Source organism: Equus przewalskii, chromosome 26 (genome assembly GCF_037783145.1).
Source record: "Equus przewalskii isolate Varuska chromosome 26, EquPr2, whole genome shotgun sequence".
Lineage (NCBI taxonomy): Eukaryota > Metazoa > Chordata > Mammalia > Perissodactyla > Equidae > Equus > Equus przewalskii.
The window spans coordinates 2,443,446-2,464,089 of NC_091856.1; the positions used below are offsets into that span (position 1 = coordinate 2,443,446).

General features: G+C 36.5%; 1 protein-coding gene across 7 annotated transcripts in view; it reads left to right on the forward strand.

Annotated features, from left to right (window-relative positions):
• ZCCHC7 (zinc finger CCHC-type containing 7) overlaps nt 1–20,644 on the forward strand; it is a 228,002-nt gene that overhangs the window by 173,981 nt on the left and 33,377 nt on the right. For all 7 annotated transcript variants that reach the window (XM_008534927.2, XM_070595756.1, XM_008534928.2 and 4 more), the window contains exons 3-5: nt 2,228–2,271; nt 3,559–3,684; nt 4,618–4,788. In XM_008534927.2, the coding sequence (XP_008533149.1) occupies nt 2,228–2,271; nt 3,559–3,684; nt 4,618–4,788 (341 nt within the window). The remainder of the gene's footprint in view (nt 1–2,227; nt 2,272–3,558; nt 3,685–4,617; nt 4,789–20,644) is intronic.

Below are 20,644 nucleotides of genomic sequence, written 5' to 3' on the forward strand. Positions count from 1 at the left end.
GATCCCAATGATGAGTGAAAATTTGATAGAATCACAAAAACTTAATGCTAGAAGGTACCATGGATACCATTTAAGCCAACCCATTATTATACAGACCCAGAGAGGGTAAATAACCTGCCCAGTGCCACACAGCAAATAAGAGATAGCGTTAAGACTGGAACCCAGGTTTCTACCAAGTCCCATAACAGGAATTTAACAAAGTAGAGAACTGGCTGCTTGTTGAAGTTCAAATGCGTAGCCCTTAGACAACGCTTTCATTAGGTTGGGATTTGGAGTTAAGAAGCAACAGGATAGATAAAAGAGCAAGGGCAGAAGTTACCAGGGTTGAACCAAAGCTGGAACCATGGATAGGGCCAAGAGTTGGCTTATAGTGTTCCTGGTGATGTCTTTGCTTCATTTACCACTTGAGAAATCTGAATTCATCTGTGACTGAAACTTAGTTTGTGTAGTTGTTGGTGAATTTTCTACAGTAAGAATATACTGTAGCTTGTTGAGGAGGAGTTAGTACGTAATCTAGAATATTGTTGAATTCCACAGGTGTGTTAAAACAATCTAAATGGAGTCAACCTCCCTATCTCAAACCTTCCCTTTTTTCACAATTTTCTGTTCCTGTGTAAATTTATTGGGGATTGGAGGTGGTAACAGTTGCCATTTTGCATTTCATTGGCTTTGGATTTCATTTTTTTAGGGATAATGTGTTTAGTTTTATAATTAAAGTGATTTTAAGTGGTCATTTTGAATTTTAATGATGAAGGACGTTGAGATACAAAAGACAGCTTTGAAAGTTACAGCAAAGCATGTCTCTTAGATGGATCCTTTGAGTGAAAGAAGAATAGCGTGGATGGTGATGAAGGAATGAGCTCCTGCTATTGCATGTATTCTCTGCTCTCAGTAGATGGATGCAGCCTCCAAATTTTACAAAGGAACTAGTCATCCCTGCTCTCCTCTGGATTGGTCGCTTTGTAAAGCAGCCTCTTGGTTTTCTTAGTAAAAGTATTTTATTTTAAAATAATCTCTAGACACTTACTTCTGGTAGGCCTGGGAAAATGTAGATTACTTCTTATCTCTTCAAATTTCTTTTCAAAGAAAAGAGTCAAGCTCAATTTGTGTTTTTGAGATAGAGAAGAGGAGTAGATAGGAGGGAGGAAATCTTAGCTTTGCTTTGTGAGGAGAAAAAAATCTTTCAGTTCTTTGTTGACATCTTAGCTTCTGCAGTAGTCATATGTCCCTTCCTCCTCGGCCGTGAGTGGACCAGAAGAACAACAGCCATTTGCAGGTTTGTAAAGGGGCAGTGTGAAGAGAAGAAAACAGCTGATAAAAAAGAAAAACGTAGGATTTCTCCCACGCCCACTCCCCCAGGTTTTTGTATTTTTATTTTAAGATCAATCAGTGGCTTCTGGATATTTGGCCTCTTTTTTTGGTCTTTTATTCCACTATCTTTGCTATTATAAAATGCAGTGCTAAATCCGAGCCCTAATTGTGAGATTGTGTATATTCAAAGTCCAATTTTTTTAAATGTTATAATGAGAGTCAACTACAAGGGGAATCTAGTGGACACAGTTAATACTGATATTGGAAGGAAAAACCTTTCCTTTGCCTACTTAGGTCTAAATGGTGTGGGGCCTGTGACTTAACTGACAATAGGGAGATGACCAGGAAAAAAGACAGTGTGGGAGCACTCAGTGCTGAGTAGCTCACAAATAGCCAAAGGTAAGACTGGGACACCGCTTGGACAGGGCACGGAAGGCTCTCATTTACACAGTGCTTGGGAATGTCCTGGTACCCAGGGCCAGTCACTTCCCTGACGGGAGGCCTCTGGGTGGGGAAGGCTGGGGGGCTGTGGCAGCTGACTCAGAAAGCTCTGCTTTAGTCAGATAACTTCAGGTAAGATTTCTTCCTGCATCTGCTGTAAGGTTTTGGTCCCTTCACTGATTTTTTTATATTTGTTTCTGGTTTGATTTTGAAAGCATTTCCACATATCTCATTTGATTCTCACAGTATTTTTTGGGTAGATGGGGCAAATACTATTATTCTCATTTCATAGGTAAGGAAACTGAGGTTAAGAGAGGCTGTTTGTTCAGAGTCACTCAAGTAAGAGGTTAAGTTATTCACAGTTCTCACTACACCCTGGGGTCTAATTTCAGTACCAACAAATTGAATAATTTCTTGTCCATCTATAAGTGCTTTAAAGGTGTCAAAATTGAGTAAAATTTTATTTGTTTTGTAGGAGAAGATGGTGTAAACTGGTTCATCAGTGACAAAGACGTTGAGGTAAAATCACATTGTTTTTGAAGTTATGAATAATAGATTAATAATTTTTTCTGATTTGTAGTTTCCTTTCACTTCATTATGATAACTTAATAAACTTTTTAAAAATAGCAGTGGTCTGAGTATCTTGTAAGAAAAGTTTGATTTTAGTATATGGGTGATTGAATTACATGTTTCAGCCTTGATTGTTGTCAGTCAGTTAATTCCCATTATGATTAGCCCCTTTCCCTCTGTTTCTTCTCTGCCATGCTGAGTCCTCTCACCCCATATTGCCTGGTACCTCTGAAGATCAACACCGGAAATAACTGCTTCTTCAGTGTAAGGAAATGGTTAGTCTATATTTAGGATGTGGCAGGTGTTTGACTTGGTCAATTATTAGCCTTAATTGTGGCAGATGGCTAGAAGAGAGAATAATATCACAACTTGGTAGGAGAAAAGTTTTGAGATAATTACGTTGTATCTATTTGGGGTCTACTTGGCCAGTTCAGCAGAAATAACACGTAAAAGATCAAAGCTTTTTCAAAGGTGGAATTCTACCAAACAAGAGAAAAGCATGGTTGGCATTTATATATCCCTCTTTATATATTCCATATGGTATGCTTTGCTGGTATTCTCTTGCAAGATAATAGATTTTGGCTAGAATATGGGACAGCAAGAATTGGGTCACTATAGGCAGACTAGCTTATAAGACTCTAGTGGGAGGAAATTATCTCTTTCTCTCTTAGAAATTATAGTCTAGTTTGTATGCAGTAACCCTGGGCTGTTCAAAAGAAGGAATGTATTCAGTAGCATGTGGTTTTATAACTGTAAAAGACAAAAATCGTTAAAAACACCATCCGCTAACTAAAAATTAAAGCAAGGTTCTCATTCAGAAAAATGTGATGCACATTCATAGATAGAACGCAGCAGTATCTTTCTCTGAATGCCACTAGAATGTCTAAATGATACCTATCAGTACCCCTTGCAGACCTGAACTGTAAGTAGAGGAAGATGGAAAAGTAAAGGAACCATGTGGAGAGGTGTAAAAGAATGGGGGAGCAGGGCAGTCAGAAAGGAGAGCTACCTTCATGGCACCTCCTTTTAAGTTTTTCTCACTCCTTTTAAGAGAACATAAAGTTCCCTTTGCTGGGTTCTAAACTGAACAGACTATAACTATTAATTCTCTTGCTTTATCAAGGTGTGATGTTTCCTTATTCACTGATAGTTGTCTTTTAAGAGAAGGGTAAATGGTTTTTATTAAGCAGAATGAAATATTTTTTTTTTAATTCTTGATTTTTTTTTTCCCCTTAGGCCCAGATAGGTAATAATAGATCATCTGGAAGATGGACCCACCGATACTATTCAGCTAACAAAAATGTCACCTGTAGAAATTGTGACAGATGTGGCCATTTGTCAAAGAACTGCCCCTTTCCACAAGTACGTGAAATATGCAGTGTTTCTTTCCACATTGTTAAAATCAAAATCTTAGGGTTGGAACCCTAAAACCTTAGAATTCAAATCTTATGTAATGTGTGTGTTAAATTTCATGTAGGTCACAGCCTAGAGTAGAGGAAGGAACAAAAAATTTAGAGTCAGAAGAACCTGGAATCAATTTCAGCTTCCCATTACTAGTTGCATGTTCTTAGGCAAATTGTTTCACCGTCTGTGCCTGTTTTCTTGTCTATAAAAACAGAAGATTGAATCAGATGATTCTTGAGACCTCTTTCACTTCTAAACCTTCTACTTTAGGAGACAGTTGTGTCATTGTGGGATAATTTTCATTGTTAGAAAATTATGATTTTAAGCCTTTATAAATGTTTATTGATATAAATTGTGTTAAACAAATACAGCAACCTTTGAAACAACACAGAACTAAAGCTCTTAGCGTTTCCTGGCACATAGCAAGCCCTTAACAAACATTCCTTCCATTACCTACTCCCTCCTCCAAATGACTGTCTTTCTAATATTTGAGACAGCTCTTGTGTTTCTTTGTCTTTGCTTCTCCAGTGCAAGCAGCCTCTTCCTGTATCTGTTCCTCCCGTGACTTGGCTTCCAGATCCTCATCATCCTACTTTTTTTCTCAGACACACTCCCCTCTGTCAATGTTCCGACAAGACAAGGCATAAGAAATAGATGCCAGCTGATAGTACATGCAGACTAAGCATTTTTGGCAACCACAAGTACTGATAGCTTGTATTAAAGCTCTGATTTCAGATGTTGTTTGATTTTACAATTATGCTCAAGATTTAACCTTCATTTGGGTCTCAAATTGGAAATAATTTTATGGAATTATACAGGAAAAGAAAAATTAATCTTCTGCTAGTTGAAACTGAAGTATTTTGCTAAAGATATTTTCTGTTTGCCCCATAGAAAGTTCGCCCCTGCTGCCTCTGCTCTGAGAGAGGACATCTCCAGTATGCTTGTCCAGCCCGCTTCTGCTTAGACTGCTCTTTACCCATGTCTTCCACTCACAGATGTCTTGAAAGACCTTCCTGGAGAAAACGCTGTGACCGATGTGATATGATAGGCCACCATGCTGATGTGAGTACCCTGCACATAACTAAGTGTCAGGCTTTGTTGACATTGTGCCAATTTGTAACTATCAGCCAGCCTACCTAACTGTTTACTGGTACTATATATAATGATAGTCTTGTCCCTTTGGCCACTGATCATGTAAAGCAGGGCTCTAGTGTCTCAGGATAGGGATCCTACTGAATGGTTTGTCAGGAGGTAGCATTAACAAATATCGTAAACCCATGCTAGGCCTTTTTGCTTAATGTGCTTGCCAAGTAGAGATTGCAGTTAAAGAGGTATATAATAAATAACATGTAAAATTTATGTACCTATTCATGCATATTTAGATGAAAATATATACAGACTTAGCAGTTGTATAGAAAGATCTATATGAAGCCTGGTTGGATGCTGCTTGCTGATGGCTTTTGCTGGTCTAATAGTCTTAGGCAAGAAGGACGAGGCACCAATACTTTAAATCTGCTTATCTTAGCTCTTGTTTAGATTTAAAAAAGCCAAAGTAGTGTAGAAGACATTTGTTTGCTTGTAGCACAGTAAATCTTCACATTGTTATTTTGGACATTGTTTTGCATCGTATTGTAAATGCCTGTGGGGTTTTAGTGACAATTTTCAAGACCAGAAGGGCTGTAGAAGTAAGTATCTAAAAACAAGTAAGAATCTTCTCCTTTAATTTGTACTTCCCAAAGACATAATACAAAGCATGTTTTTCAAATTGTATTTATATTGAAGTATACCTATAGCTTTTTGCTCAAAAAACTGACATGGCTTTCTGTTGAGGTGAGTTTCAGGTTAAAACAAGCTAGAATATGAATGTTCGGTATATGTGTTTCTCATGTAAATAATATAAGAATTACTGATTAATTTTTAAAGGGTCTTTTTAAACAAATAAAAATCAGTCACTGTCCTACAACTTGATTTTTTCCCACTTAATTCTTTGTGAATATGTCTCCATATCAGCTCATAAAGATCCACCTTTCTAATAGCTAACTTTGTATGGATATGTCAATTTATCCAGCCATTTCTCTACCAATTTATATTGATTTTAGATTTATATTGTTAGTCACGTTTTTAAGCAAACAATGGTGCAGTAAACATCTTTATATATATCTGCATATGTTTAAGAATATTTCAGTAAGTCAAATTCAGAACAGAATTTGCAATTAAAGCATACGTACATTTATGTCTGGATAAATCTTGTCAAATTGCTCTTCTAAAGTATTATACCAGTATATCCACCTGCCAGCAGTGTTTAAGAGTGTTCTCAACAGTGACTATAGTTGATTTGTAAAAATTTTGGCCAATCAGATAAGCATAAAATGATATCTTATTGTTTTAATTTGTATTTCTTATGCCACTGGTAACATTGAGTATGATTCTCAAGATTAGATAGAAGAGTTAGAAGTTGTCATTTCATTCCAAAGTAATTTAAACTGATTTTTCAATGTTTACTAAATCTTAAAAATAGTAAATCCTGAGTTGTCTTAGTTTTATACAGCTATTGTCCTCTGCAGTAAGTTGTCAATTATAACTTTCTAAGCAAGATTTTTCTAGTTTGGCAGTTACGTTTAGTAGTATATTTTTTTGCTCCTTTCTTCCAAAGAACTCTTACAAATATGGTCTTATTTGCCTGTGCTAACAGAAGGGCCTCAGACATTATCATCAACAGTTGTTTTTGTTTTTAATAAGAAACTGTAGTACAGAACAGTTGAGAATGACTTGTAAAAGTTTATATCATCAGCTGTGAATTAAATCTATAGCCCATTCTGCTTAACTTCCTACTTTGGGCCTCTAATGTATATTAAACTCATTATCTCATATGGCCTTCAGGGTTAATGACCCCAGTGAATATAAGTTTTTATGATAGAGTTAGGCTGTGGCTGACTTTAAGTCTTTCCCTTAATCTGCCAAGATCTTTTATTGGGGGTCTTTTGGTGATTACATGGTGAAGATTTTGGACACTAATTGACCTGTTTGCAGCCTGCTCAGCTGCTGTAGGATTCCCTTGGAGGCCAGTCAAACCTGGGCTCCAGTGACTCCTTCTGAAGAGGCTTATAGTCCTTCCACCTGCAGAAGCTCTTCCTGAAGATTCACTTGGAAGCAGAGTGATTTTGGCCCCAGTTGCTGGAACTATTCAGCCAGTCCCATACATGCTCTAAATCTGTCTTGAAATCTGGCCCTCCACAGAAAATATTGTTTCCCCTGCAGTCCTCTCAAATGCTTGCTGCTCATTCCTTCTCTTCAGCTCATTCTTGCTACTCAGAGGTATGACCCTCATACTTCTGAATTAGATTGGTTAGGATCACCTTCTTTCTCACTTGCCATGATGGCTTCTCAATCATTACTCCTCCCTCTTTATGTAGATATCTTTGGCTTAGTTAAGGCTCATACCCTCTGACAATACTGTTCTCTACCCTTCTTTGTCATTTTCATGTTTCCACCTACGGGACTTTATGCTTATTCACAGAGGATTTCTGGAGCCCTGGGTGACTATAGATACCCTAACCTCTTATAAATTAAGCAGATCAAGAAACTTCCATTTTTACTTTATACATCCCTGTAGTCAACACCATGGATCTCTGTAATTCCAAAGTACCAGTTACATTTGCAAAGAGAGTTTGTAATGAAAACTGATGAGTCGTATTCGTATTCTTGCTGTAAAGGAAAACTCTTTCCTGAACTCTGCTTGGAAAATGCCTCATTTCGTTAACTACTATATAAAGTATTTGGTTGAAATTCCAGAGTTCTACTATGTATAGAAAGATGGTCCAAGGCCTACGAAAGTCAGTCTGTATCATTGGTGCTTTCCAAAGGAAGAGAATCTGGAGTGTGAAAGGAATCCCAATTTTGAATCTGCCACAGATTCTTTCCTCTTGCCAAGAATTTTTAAATATACAGAGAATTTTAAAGAGTGTGTACACATTTATCTTGCACACACAGTCCCATTCTGTGAGACATATCTGACATTTCCAAGATATTAAGAGCTGTAATTCATTGTGTGCTTAGAGTGTTTTAAGCCCTGTGCTAAGTGCATTCCCTACCAGGGGAGGGAGTGCCTTGTTCATTCCTGTCCCTCAGCGCACAGTAGGTGCCCAGTAGATGTTTGTGATTGCATCATTTATGTATCCTCACAGCCACCACATGAGATAGATACAGTTCATTACTCCCATTTTACAAAGGAGAAAACTGAGACATTGTAAGGTTAGGCTTTGCCCATGGTCTCAAAGTTAAAATGACACTATACTTCATGAGTGTACGTGGAGAGAGCTCACTTACTGACATTCGAGGAGTTGCCAGTTTAACTCCTGCTTGGAGGACCTGTCTTAAACATGCAGATATTATAGATCCAATAAGCAACTTTGATAACAAACTCATGATATTTAAAGTATCAATATATTATAAAACAGATGAAGAAAAATATTTTCCAAATACAAATAAATGATAGTTTAAGTTGTCAGCTCTTTAAAGAAGATCAGCAAAGTAACATTTCTTATTTGCAGCTGCAGAACCGAGTCTGTGATACCATAGAACTACGCTGTTCACAAGAGACCATCCCAGGCTCCGCAGTCTTTAGTAATTGTTGATATCGTCCCCCTTTTTCATTAAAGCGTAGTGACTGAGTTAATTGTCAGATATAATTGAAACCCAAATCTCCTAAATTTTCTCCCTTTCTTCAGCAGTTTTTTTCTCAAATTCCCTACTCAGTCCTCTACCCCAGTCCATGCTAAATAGCTCCTTTAATTTAACCATCATGCACAAGAATAAAATACCGTCTGCTTGTGGGAGCTTAGCACTTGAGTCACTCCTTTAAGTCAGATTTTTAAGTGCAGTGGGAGAAAATAATTCATAGGAAATATTTCACTTGATTCCTTTCTTTAAATACTTGATGTTATTAAAAAATACTCTCTTAAATATCAGCTGTATACTAAAATATTTTTAGCAACTCAAAAATTTATTTTAAAAATGAGAACTCTGTAGACTTTCACATAGGTGTTAGTGCTCAGTGAATGTTTCTTCAATAAATATATACATAAAATTGAAAACTATTATCTTTTAGTTTAATTTTAGTGATCTTTTTTTAAGGTTTAGTTTAATCTTGGGGCTTTCCAGCAGGAAATGTAAAGCACCTAGTACAAATGTCTCATAGTTAGCATTGCATACTTGTTATATATAGAATGAACAGTTACTTGAATGTTGTTTTTGTCCAGGTAGTTATTTAAGAAAAGGACATTTATCTTCAGTCTACTCCAAGGAGCACAGAATAGTATTGATATGCCTTCCGCTTCTTATCATTTCCACAGTCTTATTAAGATATTACTGGGCAGAAATAAGACTGGCTAAAATACAATTATTGAGCTGAATAACTGACCCAAGATTTGAATTAAAGACTTCCTTAATTCAAATACTTTGTTTTGTGTAATAATTATTAGTTCTGCCTTTGTTCAGAAACATCTCCCACTGTTCCACCACCCAAATAAACTTTCTACATTTGTTTATCAAAAATTTGCTGGTTGCCTACTACATGCCAGACAATGTTCCAAGTACTAAAGAAATAAAGATGACTAAGACATGGTCCCTGCCTTTGAAGAGCTCAGAGTGGAATAGGAAAGGCAGACATGTAAAAGAATGAGGTAAAAACTGATATTGATGGAGGTACATCAGGGTGGTGAGAATTAAGTGAGAGAATACTGTATCAGAAGACTAAGTTTGATCACTTGCAAATAAGAGATACCCAGAAAGTGAAGAAAATTACTTAAGACCATAGGAGGGAACCAAGTAACTGTGCCTGTAGTAACATGTTGCTTGTCTTTGGAAATGTCAGCTACACAGTGATGCCGTAGGAACTCCTGGTCCAGGCGAAGTGTGTCTTCCTGTAATCACAGGGACTTGAAACGTGTATGTGTCAGTATTTTCCGAGCACTTGTTTGCTTGCCTACCTGCTCTAATGTTCGAGGACAGGGCAAACTGAAGAGGGAAAGCTCTAGCCATTCCAGGACTATTTCTCCTTTCCGACTGTGTATCTCTTCCACTCACGGAAAGCCACTTTTCTGTTGTATCACAATTTAATACATTGTTCTGATCCTGGAATGAGTGATTCACAGCATAATCCAGAATCTAAGCACTTCTTATTGTTTCTGCCACCATCACCCTGGCAAAAATTGTGCGCAGCTATTGCCTGGGTTATTCCAATAGCTTCCTAAACAGTTTCCCTGCTTCCTTGCTCCTCTAAAGCCCATTCTCAGTAGGTGGCAAGAGTAAAGCTTGTTAAACATAACCCTTATTACATCACTCCTGTATCCAGCATCTTCCAGTATGACTCCATCTCTCTTGGAGTTAAAGCCCTTACAGTCACCAACAAGGCTGTACGTGATCTGGTTTCTTGATCACATCTCCGTAGTAATCCTGGTGCTTGCTCCACCTGGGCTCCTTGCCGTTCCTTGAAAGACCAGTTATGCCCTTGCCTCTGCTGGGAATGCTCTTGCCTCAGGTGTCCACAGTTACTCACTTCCCTCATCTCCTTTATGTCTCTGCTCAAATGTCCCCTTCTTGGAGAGGCCTTCCCTGACCACCCTAATTAAAATAAATTTCCACACCTCCAGCGTTCCCTGGCCTTCTTCCCTGCTTTGTTTTTCGCCATAACACTTATATATTACTTTCCATAAATTTTTCAGTCTCCCCTAATTAGACTGTAAATTCCATGTCTGTTTTCAGACACGTTCACTACTGTTATCTCCAGCTTCTAGAACAATGCCTCACCCATATAAGAGCTCAGGAGGATTATTGAATAAGCAAATGAATGAATAAGGGACAGTAGACTCCACTCACCTACCCACCTTCCTGTCAAATGCTTCCGAAAGTTGTCAAATCCTGCGCATTGATGTGCAAGCTGGGACATTCTCAGCTTGACTCATTAAGAGGTAGGCATCTCCCAGTAATATTTAAAATCACATTCAAGAGGCTTTCCAAAAGCCTTAATACCAAAATATACATCAAATAAAATGAAATTTCTAAGGCAAAGGATATCCTTTTTCTTGTTTCCCTCCCACTGTCTGTAGTAACCATTAAAACATTTCCATTGCTCTCAAATGATTTTCTTCAATATCTCCATTTTAAACCAGTACCACAGGTATTGATGCAGTCCTGTGTATTTGGTCCATCAACCGTCAGCTTTCATTAGGGAAAAGTCTCATCTATCACTTTATGATGGAATATACTGTATCGTCTTCTTCAGTGGCTTGAAAGGTTCAAATTCAAGAAAAGAAAAAATCAAAGATTCTGAAAACCTTTTACAGTTGAAGTAATTATAGACAAACTAATTTTCCTGCTGAACTTAATTGTCAGGACAAACCACTGACTTACATTCACATCCACTTAAGAAATTGAAAATGCCTAAATAAGAGTAGGTGAGTGAAAAATAAGTGTAGTAAATGTGTCCCCCCCAAAAAAACTTTAAAAGTTTTCCCTTTACATGGTACCACAAAATAATTTGGATATATAAAAGCACAATGCTGAGGAAGGAAGAGAATAATCTTGAAGATAAAAGATCATTTCTGAGAAAGCTAAAATATCAGAAATATATTGTTGTAATAGATTGCTATGTACATCCAGATAAATATGTCGTTCTGCTGACATCTGAACATTGCATCTACTTTTGAGGAAAGGAAAAGAAAATCAGACTCAGGTTAGATCTGCTTTGTTTCTCTCACTTTTCGCGACATTTTAATGTGTTTAAACATAACATTGGAGCACAGGATCATGGCTGAGATTGATTGATTTGCTTAATAAAAAAATAATTGTTGAATAGGCTTATAAAATGCTCATTTCCCTGAGGGAGCAGAAGTAACCGAGAAAGGTGAGCAGATTTCTATGCTTAGAGGTCTCTTATGCTCTTGATGGGTGGATGCAGAACTTATGAGAATGTAAGTGAAGATGTGTATGTCTTCATTGTTCAGGGAGTAAATCCCAGAACCAGTAATTAATAATTCATTGGATCTGCTCCCGAACCATCTAAATAAGTGAATGTCTGAAACTTTTCATGGCTAAAAATATGTGACCTCATGGAAATAACTGTAACAGGTAAAAATTTCTCCATTTTTAACTGAAGGTGTGTAATTTAGCACAAAGTTTGAGGGAGAAACCAGCCCTACTTTGAAATTCTACTGAGTGGTATCCTTTCTAGTCATCTCTGACTCACCTGAGGAATTCCCCCAGTCTCCAGCTCTCCCTGTCGTTCATGCCTCATTGCCTAGTATTAGTCACTTTCAGTAGATTGAGAGCAGGTTTACACATTCTTTATAGAAGCTGTAAGAATAAGTTTGTAGAGGATGAAAACCATTCTTTTTCTCCAGACCCCTAACTTCCACCAAAGGAGGGGGAAGATTATCCCCTTAGAGTCAACCTGCCAAAATTGACAGCTCTGCAAATTAAAGGATAAATAAACTTTGGTTTTTCATTGAGAATTTTATGGGGCTTAGGAATGAACTTACTCTTCAGTGCAATCACAATGGGAAGACATGAATTTTTGATGAATAGAGCAGCAGGCCACTAGGAATTTTGTTAAATTTCAAACTCATTACATCCCTTGCCTTTTGAATTTTTTTTTTTCATTTTTAGTAGAGATAAAAAGCCCATATAGACTTGGACTTGAACTGGACTATTATATCCATTAATAAGGACAAATTCTGGGACATGGTCATCTAAGCCATCAATTTGATGAGTGAAATTAAGGCAATCAGATCCTCGTTAACACCTAGAAGGCTAAAAGTTTTACTTACTAAGGATTACAGACTAAGGTCAGCTCCTCTGAACTTTATAAATCCCATACGATTTTCTGACTGGGTTCTTAATATCTCCTTCAAATTGTAAATAGTGAAGGAAAATATGGCAACTGGGAAAGATTTTCTACTTCTTAAAGTATTCAAAGACTTAATTATGGACATCTGTCTTGGCCAGTTTACTCGTCTTAAAAAAACAAGTCTCTTTTCTTCACTTAAGTACTAATGAAATTAATTGAGTATTCCATTTAAAAGGTACAGACATTTCCTCTTGAAAATTTATAGATATCTGTAGAATGATTCTATTTCAGTAAAAAACAAAATGAGCTCTGTATAATCTGCAGATACGCTTGCATATATGTATTTGTGAACAAAGATAAAGGGGTAGATGACATATACCAGGTTGCTGAACTGCTAACACTGAGGCTCCTCAGCAGACTGGGAATGGATTGGAAGAGGACTGGGAGACTTGGTTAGCTTTTCCTTTATTCATCTTTCTATTGTATTGTTTCATTTGTTTAGAAAAGAGAGAAAGAGATAATTTCTGCAAAATTTCAGTTTAATAGCAAGTGTGATCTTGGTATATTATACAGCCTTCTAAGGATTATTGCCTTGATAAAAGAAAAATAAAAACAATAATAAACTATTTAAGAAGTTCAAGAAACTCAAGTTGGGGCCGGCTCCGTGGCTGAGTGGTTAAATTCGCACGCTCCGCTGCGGCGGCCCAGGGTTAGGATCCTGGGTGCGAACATGGCACCGCTGGTCAGGCCACGTACAGGCGGCGTCCCACATCCCACAACTAGAAGGACCTGCAACTAAGATATACAACTATGCACGGGGGTGAGGAGGGGGAGTTTGGGAAATAAAGCAGGAAAGAAAAAAAAAAGATTGGCAACAGTTGTTAGCCCAGGTGCCAATCCTTAAAAAAAAAAAGGAAGCTCGGCAACAGTTGTTAGCCCAGGTGCCAATCTTTAAAAAAAAAAAAAGAAACTCAAGTAAATTATGTAATAAAATATTTTGAACTAACTGAACTTTTAGTTATATAATGTTAAAATAATTCTCTCTATAATCATAGATACTAAAGGAAAAGTTTCCATGCTAAGAACAGTAATCATTCTGGTGGGAGAGTTTTAGATATATAGGAAGACATGACTCAATTTTTAAATTAATACCTCATCAAGTGTTACTCTAAACTTTTTGCTATTTTTTCCTTAGCCAGGAATCAATAATGAAATAAGCTGCAGCGTCTCAATATTAAATCCTTCTCTCTTACCCACTTCATCACCCCCACTACTCACCATTACCTTACCTAGTTTAGGGATGCTTATATAGAACCTTTACCTTGGTCTATTTATAAGAATCTGCGACAACAGCAGTCGTGTTTTGATGGAATGGATAACAATTTTCAGTGAGATAAAACACCCCTACTTTGCAGATCTATAATTAAAACTCCTTCCCTATTCCTCACAAACAAACCAGACCTCTGATTGAGAAACTAAAATTTGATCAAATCTAAACTTTTCCATAAACAGGTTGATCAGAAACCATGCAGTCCTTGGCAGATACCACCTCAGTCCCCAATACTAGCAAGATTCACATAAGCCTCCCTTTTTTTTTTTTAGGATGAGCCAATATAAAAAATTTTCAGGCATATGTGAAGAATTGGTAGATTAAAAATGGAATCAGAGATGACTCCAAATGAAATAAACTCACTGTAGGAAATAGGAGGAAACTTAAGAAAATCCTAATTCATTCTTCAGTGTAAATAGAGTAGATAGAGGAGAAGCAAACCAAAGCAAAGTGATCAAAGGAGATTCTGATCAAAAGAACACACACCCAATATGAGGAAGGAAAAGACCACCATCTAGACATATGCAGTGAAAGTTCTGAATAACAAAGAAAAATCATACAAACGTCCAGACAGGAAAAAAAACATTGCACACACACGCAGGAAAAAAAACATTACACACACACGCACATCAAGTTTGCATCAAACTTCTCCTGTGCAATACTAAATGCCAGAAGGCAGCAGAGAAATCTCTAGAGGCTAGAGCATTCTGAGAAAAATAGATGACACGACCAAGCTGTTCATTTGTTAATTTTTTTGAGAAGTCAGAGTAAAATTAGCAGCAATGAACAATGAAACCAGGAAAGCATAGAGTACGTGTCTGACTACTTCCTGTTAATGTTTTTAAACTTAATTTTATAAAAAATTCTTTAAAAAGCAAGTAATTTTAAAACGATAATAATGTGGATCATAGATAATTCCAATAACATAAAAATTTATTTGTTTTAATTTCAAGAAGAAAAGCCATATAACTTTTAGATTACTAATTTAAAATGAGGCAAAGAAAACTTAAACAGTATAACAAATAATAGGAAAAAATGGAAACAGCAAGAATGTATAAAAAACTAAAAAGTATGAGGACAAAAGTAGGACCAAATGTATCAATTACCGCAATAAATAAATGTATTGGATTTACTGTTCTTATTAGAAAACAAAGACACTGGTGTCAGAAGCCATAAAGGAAAAGGGAGAATAGATAGAACTGAAAAAAAAGATGTCTGTTCATCCAAAGAGGCCCTTAACCAAATTAAATGACAACAACTTGGGAAAGCTTTTTATGAAATATATGATAGTGTAATTATCTGTAATATATAAAAAGCTCTTACAAATTAATAGGAAGAAAGAAAAATGCCTCAATAATAATAATACTCAATGTTAGGGAGGTGGTGGGATAACCTTTCTGGAGTTCAGTGATGGATGTTTATAAAGATATAGCTACAAGAATGTTCATCTCAGAGTTATTTATAATAATGAAAATTAGAAGCAACCCAAATATTTAACATTGGGCCTGACTCAAGTAACTTATAGTATGTCCCATATAATGGAATACTCGGCAGCCATTTAAAAAATGATGTAGAAGTGAATATTGAAATAGAAAGAAGTTACTGATATATTAATTGAAATGTATAAATTACAAAACAGTATATGCAGTATAATCCTGCTTCTAAGTATACATGTTTATATATGTTTGTAGATTTGTGTAGGAAAAAGTTTGGAATAAAATATTCCAAAACGTTTACTGTAGTTATGTTAAGAATTATAGATGAGGGCTTTTTTTTAATCTCTACTGATCTTTATTTTCTATTTTTATAATGAATATATATTTATTTTATAATTTTTACCTTGATATTTAATGTGCAATATTTCTATTGCTGCTTATAAACATTTTAGGAATAGTATAGTCAGTAACCAATCTAAGCCTATATTTTTCTTTTTTTTTAATAGTAAAGTTAACTTTTTTTTTCTTTTGCTGTTCAGTTCTATGAATGTGTATAGATTTGTGAAACACCGCCACAGTCAGGATACAGAACAGTTCCATCATCTCAAAAGAACTCCCTTATGCTATCTCTTTATGGTCACACCCTCCCCTCACCCACAACTTCTGGCAACCATTAATCTGTTCTCCATACCATAGTTTTGTCTTTTCCTAATAAGTGGAATCACAGCATTGTAAACTTATTTTTTTAATTTTTTATTTACTGAGGAAGATTAGCCCTGAGCTAACATCTGCCACCAATCCTCCTCTTTTTGCTAAGGAAGACTGGCCCTGAGCTAACATCCATGCCCATCTTCCTCTGTTTTATGTGGGACACCTACCACAGCATGGCTTAACAAAGCAATGCATAAGTCTATACCTACGATCCGAAACTGCAGACCCCAGGGCACCAATGTGGAATGTGCACACTTAACCGCTGCGCCACCGGCCAGCCCCACAGCGTTGTAAACTTTTGAGACCAGCTTCTTCACTCAGTGTAATATCTTGGAGATTCATCTGAGCTGTTGCATGTATCAATAGTTTGTTCCTTTGTAGTATTCCATTGTATGGATGTACTACAACTTTTTTATCCATTTATCCGTTGAGGGACATTTGGGTTTTTTACAGTTTTGGGCTATTATAAATAACGCCTCTATGAATATTTGTGTACAGGATATTTGCGTGAACATACTTTTCATTTCTCTGGGGTAGATTTCTAGGTGGAGATTGCTGGTCATATGGTAAGTGTTTAACTTTATAAGAAACTGCCATATTGTTTTCCAGACTGGCTATACCATTTTGCATTCCCACCAGTGAGGTGAGAGTTCTAATTGCCCTGTATCCTAACCAGCATTTGATATTGTTGATATTTTTTATTTTAGCCATTCTGATAGTTGTGTAGTATCTGTCTCATTGTGGTTTTAGTTTGCATTTGCCTGAAGGCTAACAATGTTGACTGTTGATTCATGTTTGACATCTTTGTCTCCTCTTTGGTGAAATGTCCAGATCCTTTCCCAATTTTTAGTTAGAGTATTTTCTGATCGTTGAGTTTTGAGAGGTTTTTCTCTTTTGTTTTTGTTTTTGTTTTTGGTGAGGAAGATTTGCTCTGAGCTAACATCTGTGCCAGTCTTCCCCTATTTTGTATGTGGGTCACGGCCATGACATGGCTTGATGAGTGGTGGAGGTGTGCACCCAGGATTCAAACCCATGAACCCGGGCCGCCAAAGCAGAGTGCACTAACTTAACTGCTATGCCACGGAGCCAGCCCCTAGAATTTTTTCTCTATTTTGGACATAAGCCTTTTATTGTATACGTGATTTCCATATGTTTTTTCCCAGTTCATAGTTTGTCGTCTTCTTCTCTTGACAGGTCTTTGGCAGAGCAGAAGCTTTTAAATTTGGTAAAATCTGTTTTATCAGTTTTTTATGGATTGTGCTTTTAGTGCCATTTCTAAGAACTCTTTACCCAGCTGCAGTTAACAAAGATTTTCTCCTGTGTATTCTTCCAAACATTTTATGGTGTCATGTTTCATATTCACATCTATGATCCGTTTTTAGTTCATCTTTGTATAAGATGTAAGGTTTAGATCAAGGTTCATTTTTTTATATATGGATGATTAATTGTTCTACACCATTTGTTGAAGACTGTCCTTTCTGCGTTGAATTGCTTTTGCATCTTTGTCAAAGATTAAATGGACACATTTGTGTGGAATGTTTTCTAGACTTTCTGTTCTGTTGCACTGATTTAGGTATCTCTCCCATCACCAATACCACACTGTCTTGATTACTGTGGCTTTATAGTAAGTGTTAAAGTCAGGTAGTGTGATTCCTTAAACTTTGTTCTTCTTTTGTAAACTTAGCTATTAGCTAATGAGCTGGATGGCTTTAGCTATTCCACTTCTTTTCCCTTTCCATGTAAGTTTTACAACGGGTTTGTCTGTACCTGCAAAAAATCTTGATAGGAGTTTGATTGATGCTGTGTTCAGTCTGGATCACTGTGGGGAGAATTGACTCTACTATTTTGAGTCTTCCAATCCATGAACACAGTATGTTTCTCTATTTATTTAGATCTTTTTTTAGGTTTTCTTATCAGAGTTTTGTAGTTTTCAGTATATATATTCTCCACATATTTAGATTTACACCTGAGTGTTTCATTTTTCTTGGAACTATAGCAAATGGTATTGTCTTTTAAATTTTGGTTTTCAGTTGTTTATTGCTTATATATAGAAAAAAGTTTGGGATGAAATATTCTGAAATGTTTACAGTAGTTATCTCAGTGGTAGTATTGTAGCTGACTAAATCTTATTTTTTGTTTCACTGTGTTTTCTACTTTTATAATAAATATGCATTACTTTTGTAATATTTAGTGTTATTCTAAAAAAAAGAAAAAAAGACAAACTTCTAGACTAAAATTTCTATAGTAAAGGATAGCACAATTTTAGACCTGAAGGAGATTACTTGTATACCTGATATATCCTGGGTGCTATAAGATTCTTGGGAGAAGATGAAAAGGAAATTCCCCCAGGAGAATTCCATGAGGATTAGAGAACTGGAACTGGATGAGGGGCATGATTATAAGTAAAAGGATTTAAGGTGGTTGGCTAAGGTGAATCAGGACTCCTTTCAGCGGTTTTAAACAGTTTGCTCTGCTACATGTTTGTTATTAATGCTGGACTTTGTATAATTGGTTTATAAATAAAGTCCTACTTTAAAATGTTTTACCTTTAGTTTATCTCTTATGAACCTAGTTTAAAACTTCCGGTGTCTGCTAGTGGTCTTAAGGAAACAGTTCAGTAATAGAAGCTTTGAGAACTAGTGGACAATTATCTCAGGTTGTCAGCACCAATACCAGAGGGACAAATGACATCAGCTCCTGGCAGTTACAGTCGAGGGATGTCGTCAACACAGAGTATTAATTGTTGTTGTTCAGCGGATGTTTTGTTTGTTTTTTGAAAATGGGATATCTGAGTTTGCCGAAAGTTATGAAAAGAGGGGTTAAGATGCTAGAGAGCAGAGAATAAGACCTCTCTTCACTTGGTATTCACCACTGAAGTGGCTGGATAGATTCCCAGAATTATAGGCTATCCCTCTAAGTTTCTCCTTTTTGATATCACTTTACCAGCCTGCAGGTGGTGGATCGTTGTCACTATAAGAAAGAAAAGCAAGAGGGAGGGGCCGGCCCAGTGGCGTAGCAGTTAAGTTCATGTGCTCTACTTTGGCAGCCCGGGGTTCACTGGTTCAGATCCCAGGTACAGACCTAGAACTGCTTTTCAAGCCGTGCTGTGGCAGGTGTCCCACATATAAAATAGAGGAAGATGGGCAGAGATGTTAGCTCAGGGCCAATCTTCCTCAGCAAAAAGAGGACGATTGGAGGCAGATGTTGGCTCGGGGCTAATGCACCCCCCCCCCCCAAAAAAAAAGCAAGAGGGAAAGGCTGGTAAGGAAGCTTGGGTCTTTATTATTGTTTAAAACATTGTGGAAAAAAGCAATCAAGTGAACTTGAGTAAACTGAAGAAGGGCATTCCAACTTTGAAAGTGATGTGGAGTACTTTTGTTTTTCATCAGTGATCGATACATTTTAAGATCTTTTTTATTCCAAAATTTAACTAAAAAATGTGAGCTCAGATTTATCTGATCAAATATTCTTTTCTTTGTATTTTTGAACAACTGAAACTTGAACGAGTACACCTCAGTCGGATATAGAAATAGGTGTGTTGCCCAGAGTAGATGTTCATCACATTTCTGAGTTCTTTTGTTTTTCCACAGAGAAGGGGCCTATAAGCAGTTATATCCCTAACAAAATCTATATTTTTGATTTTTTCTTTTCTTTTGGATTTTTTTTCTTAGTGTCTTTATATCAACAGCTCATTTAAGCTGTGAGTGTTTGCTTTCTCTTAGGTTGGCCACATCCAAGAGTTGACCATTGGGTAACTGACTTCACTTATTTCGGCTACCTTATTGATACCAATTTCCCTATGATCAATTTTTCCATCAGAAGTGTGGAAAGTGCCAAATCGATGTCATCATAGCAATAATTAATACAATTGAGTGCTTGCTGTGTGTCAGGCATTGTTCTAAAGATTTTATACTAATTGACTCTTTAACTGTCACAACAGCCCTTTAGAGAAGTACCATTATCCCCGTTTTATTGATGACAAAACAGGCTTGGAGATGTGTAGCTTGCCCAAGGTAGTAAATAGTAGAGCCAGGATTTGAATCTACTGTTTTAGCTCTCTAGTCACTGAGTTTAGCCACTACGTTATGATGTTTCATTTTACTGACTCTCATATTGTTTATCTTGAGCTAACAGCTAGCCACGTATACCACAAACATTATCAACTGTTTGTGAAATAAACTTATGTTAGTAGTCTAGAATCATAATTAAGATGTCTCCAGAAAGATTTGTGGTTCTCTGAGGTGATTTTTTTAATGGAAATATAGTTGCTTAAGGTAACCCAGTGTGATAAGTGTATGATTTGTTTTCTTTTTTGATTGATTATTTTGATGTAATTTCTTATAAAATATGAACTGTTATATTCTCAAATAAAACTGAAATGTAATCTACTACTGACAAACTTTATGTCCTCGTAGCCGTACTTAAGTTAAGAGGAGACTATTGAAGAGAAATGTCTTTGAGCAAAAAATTAGGCTTGTCAGTTTGCCTGATTATAGAAGATTAAGAGTAGAGGGATTGATTAAAATTTGACCTTGGGTGGAAGGATGATTTTATGAAATCTGGTTCATTTTGGAGGCAGCTTAGAGATAGAGACCA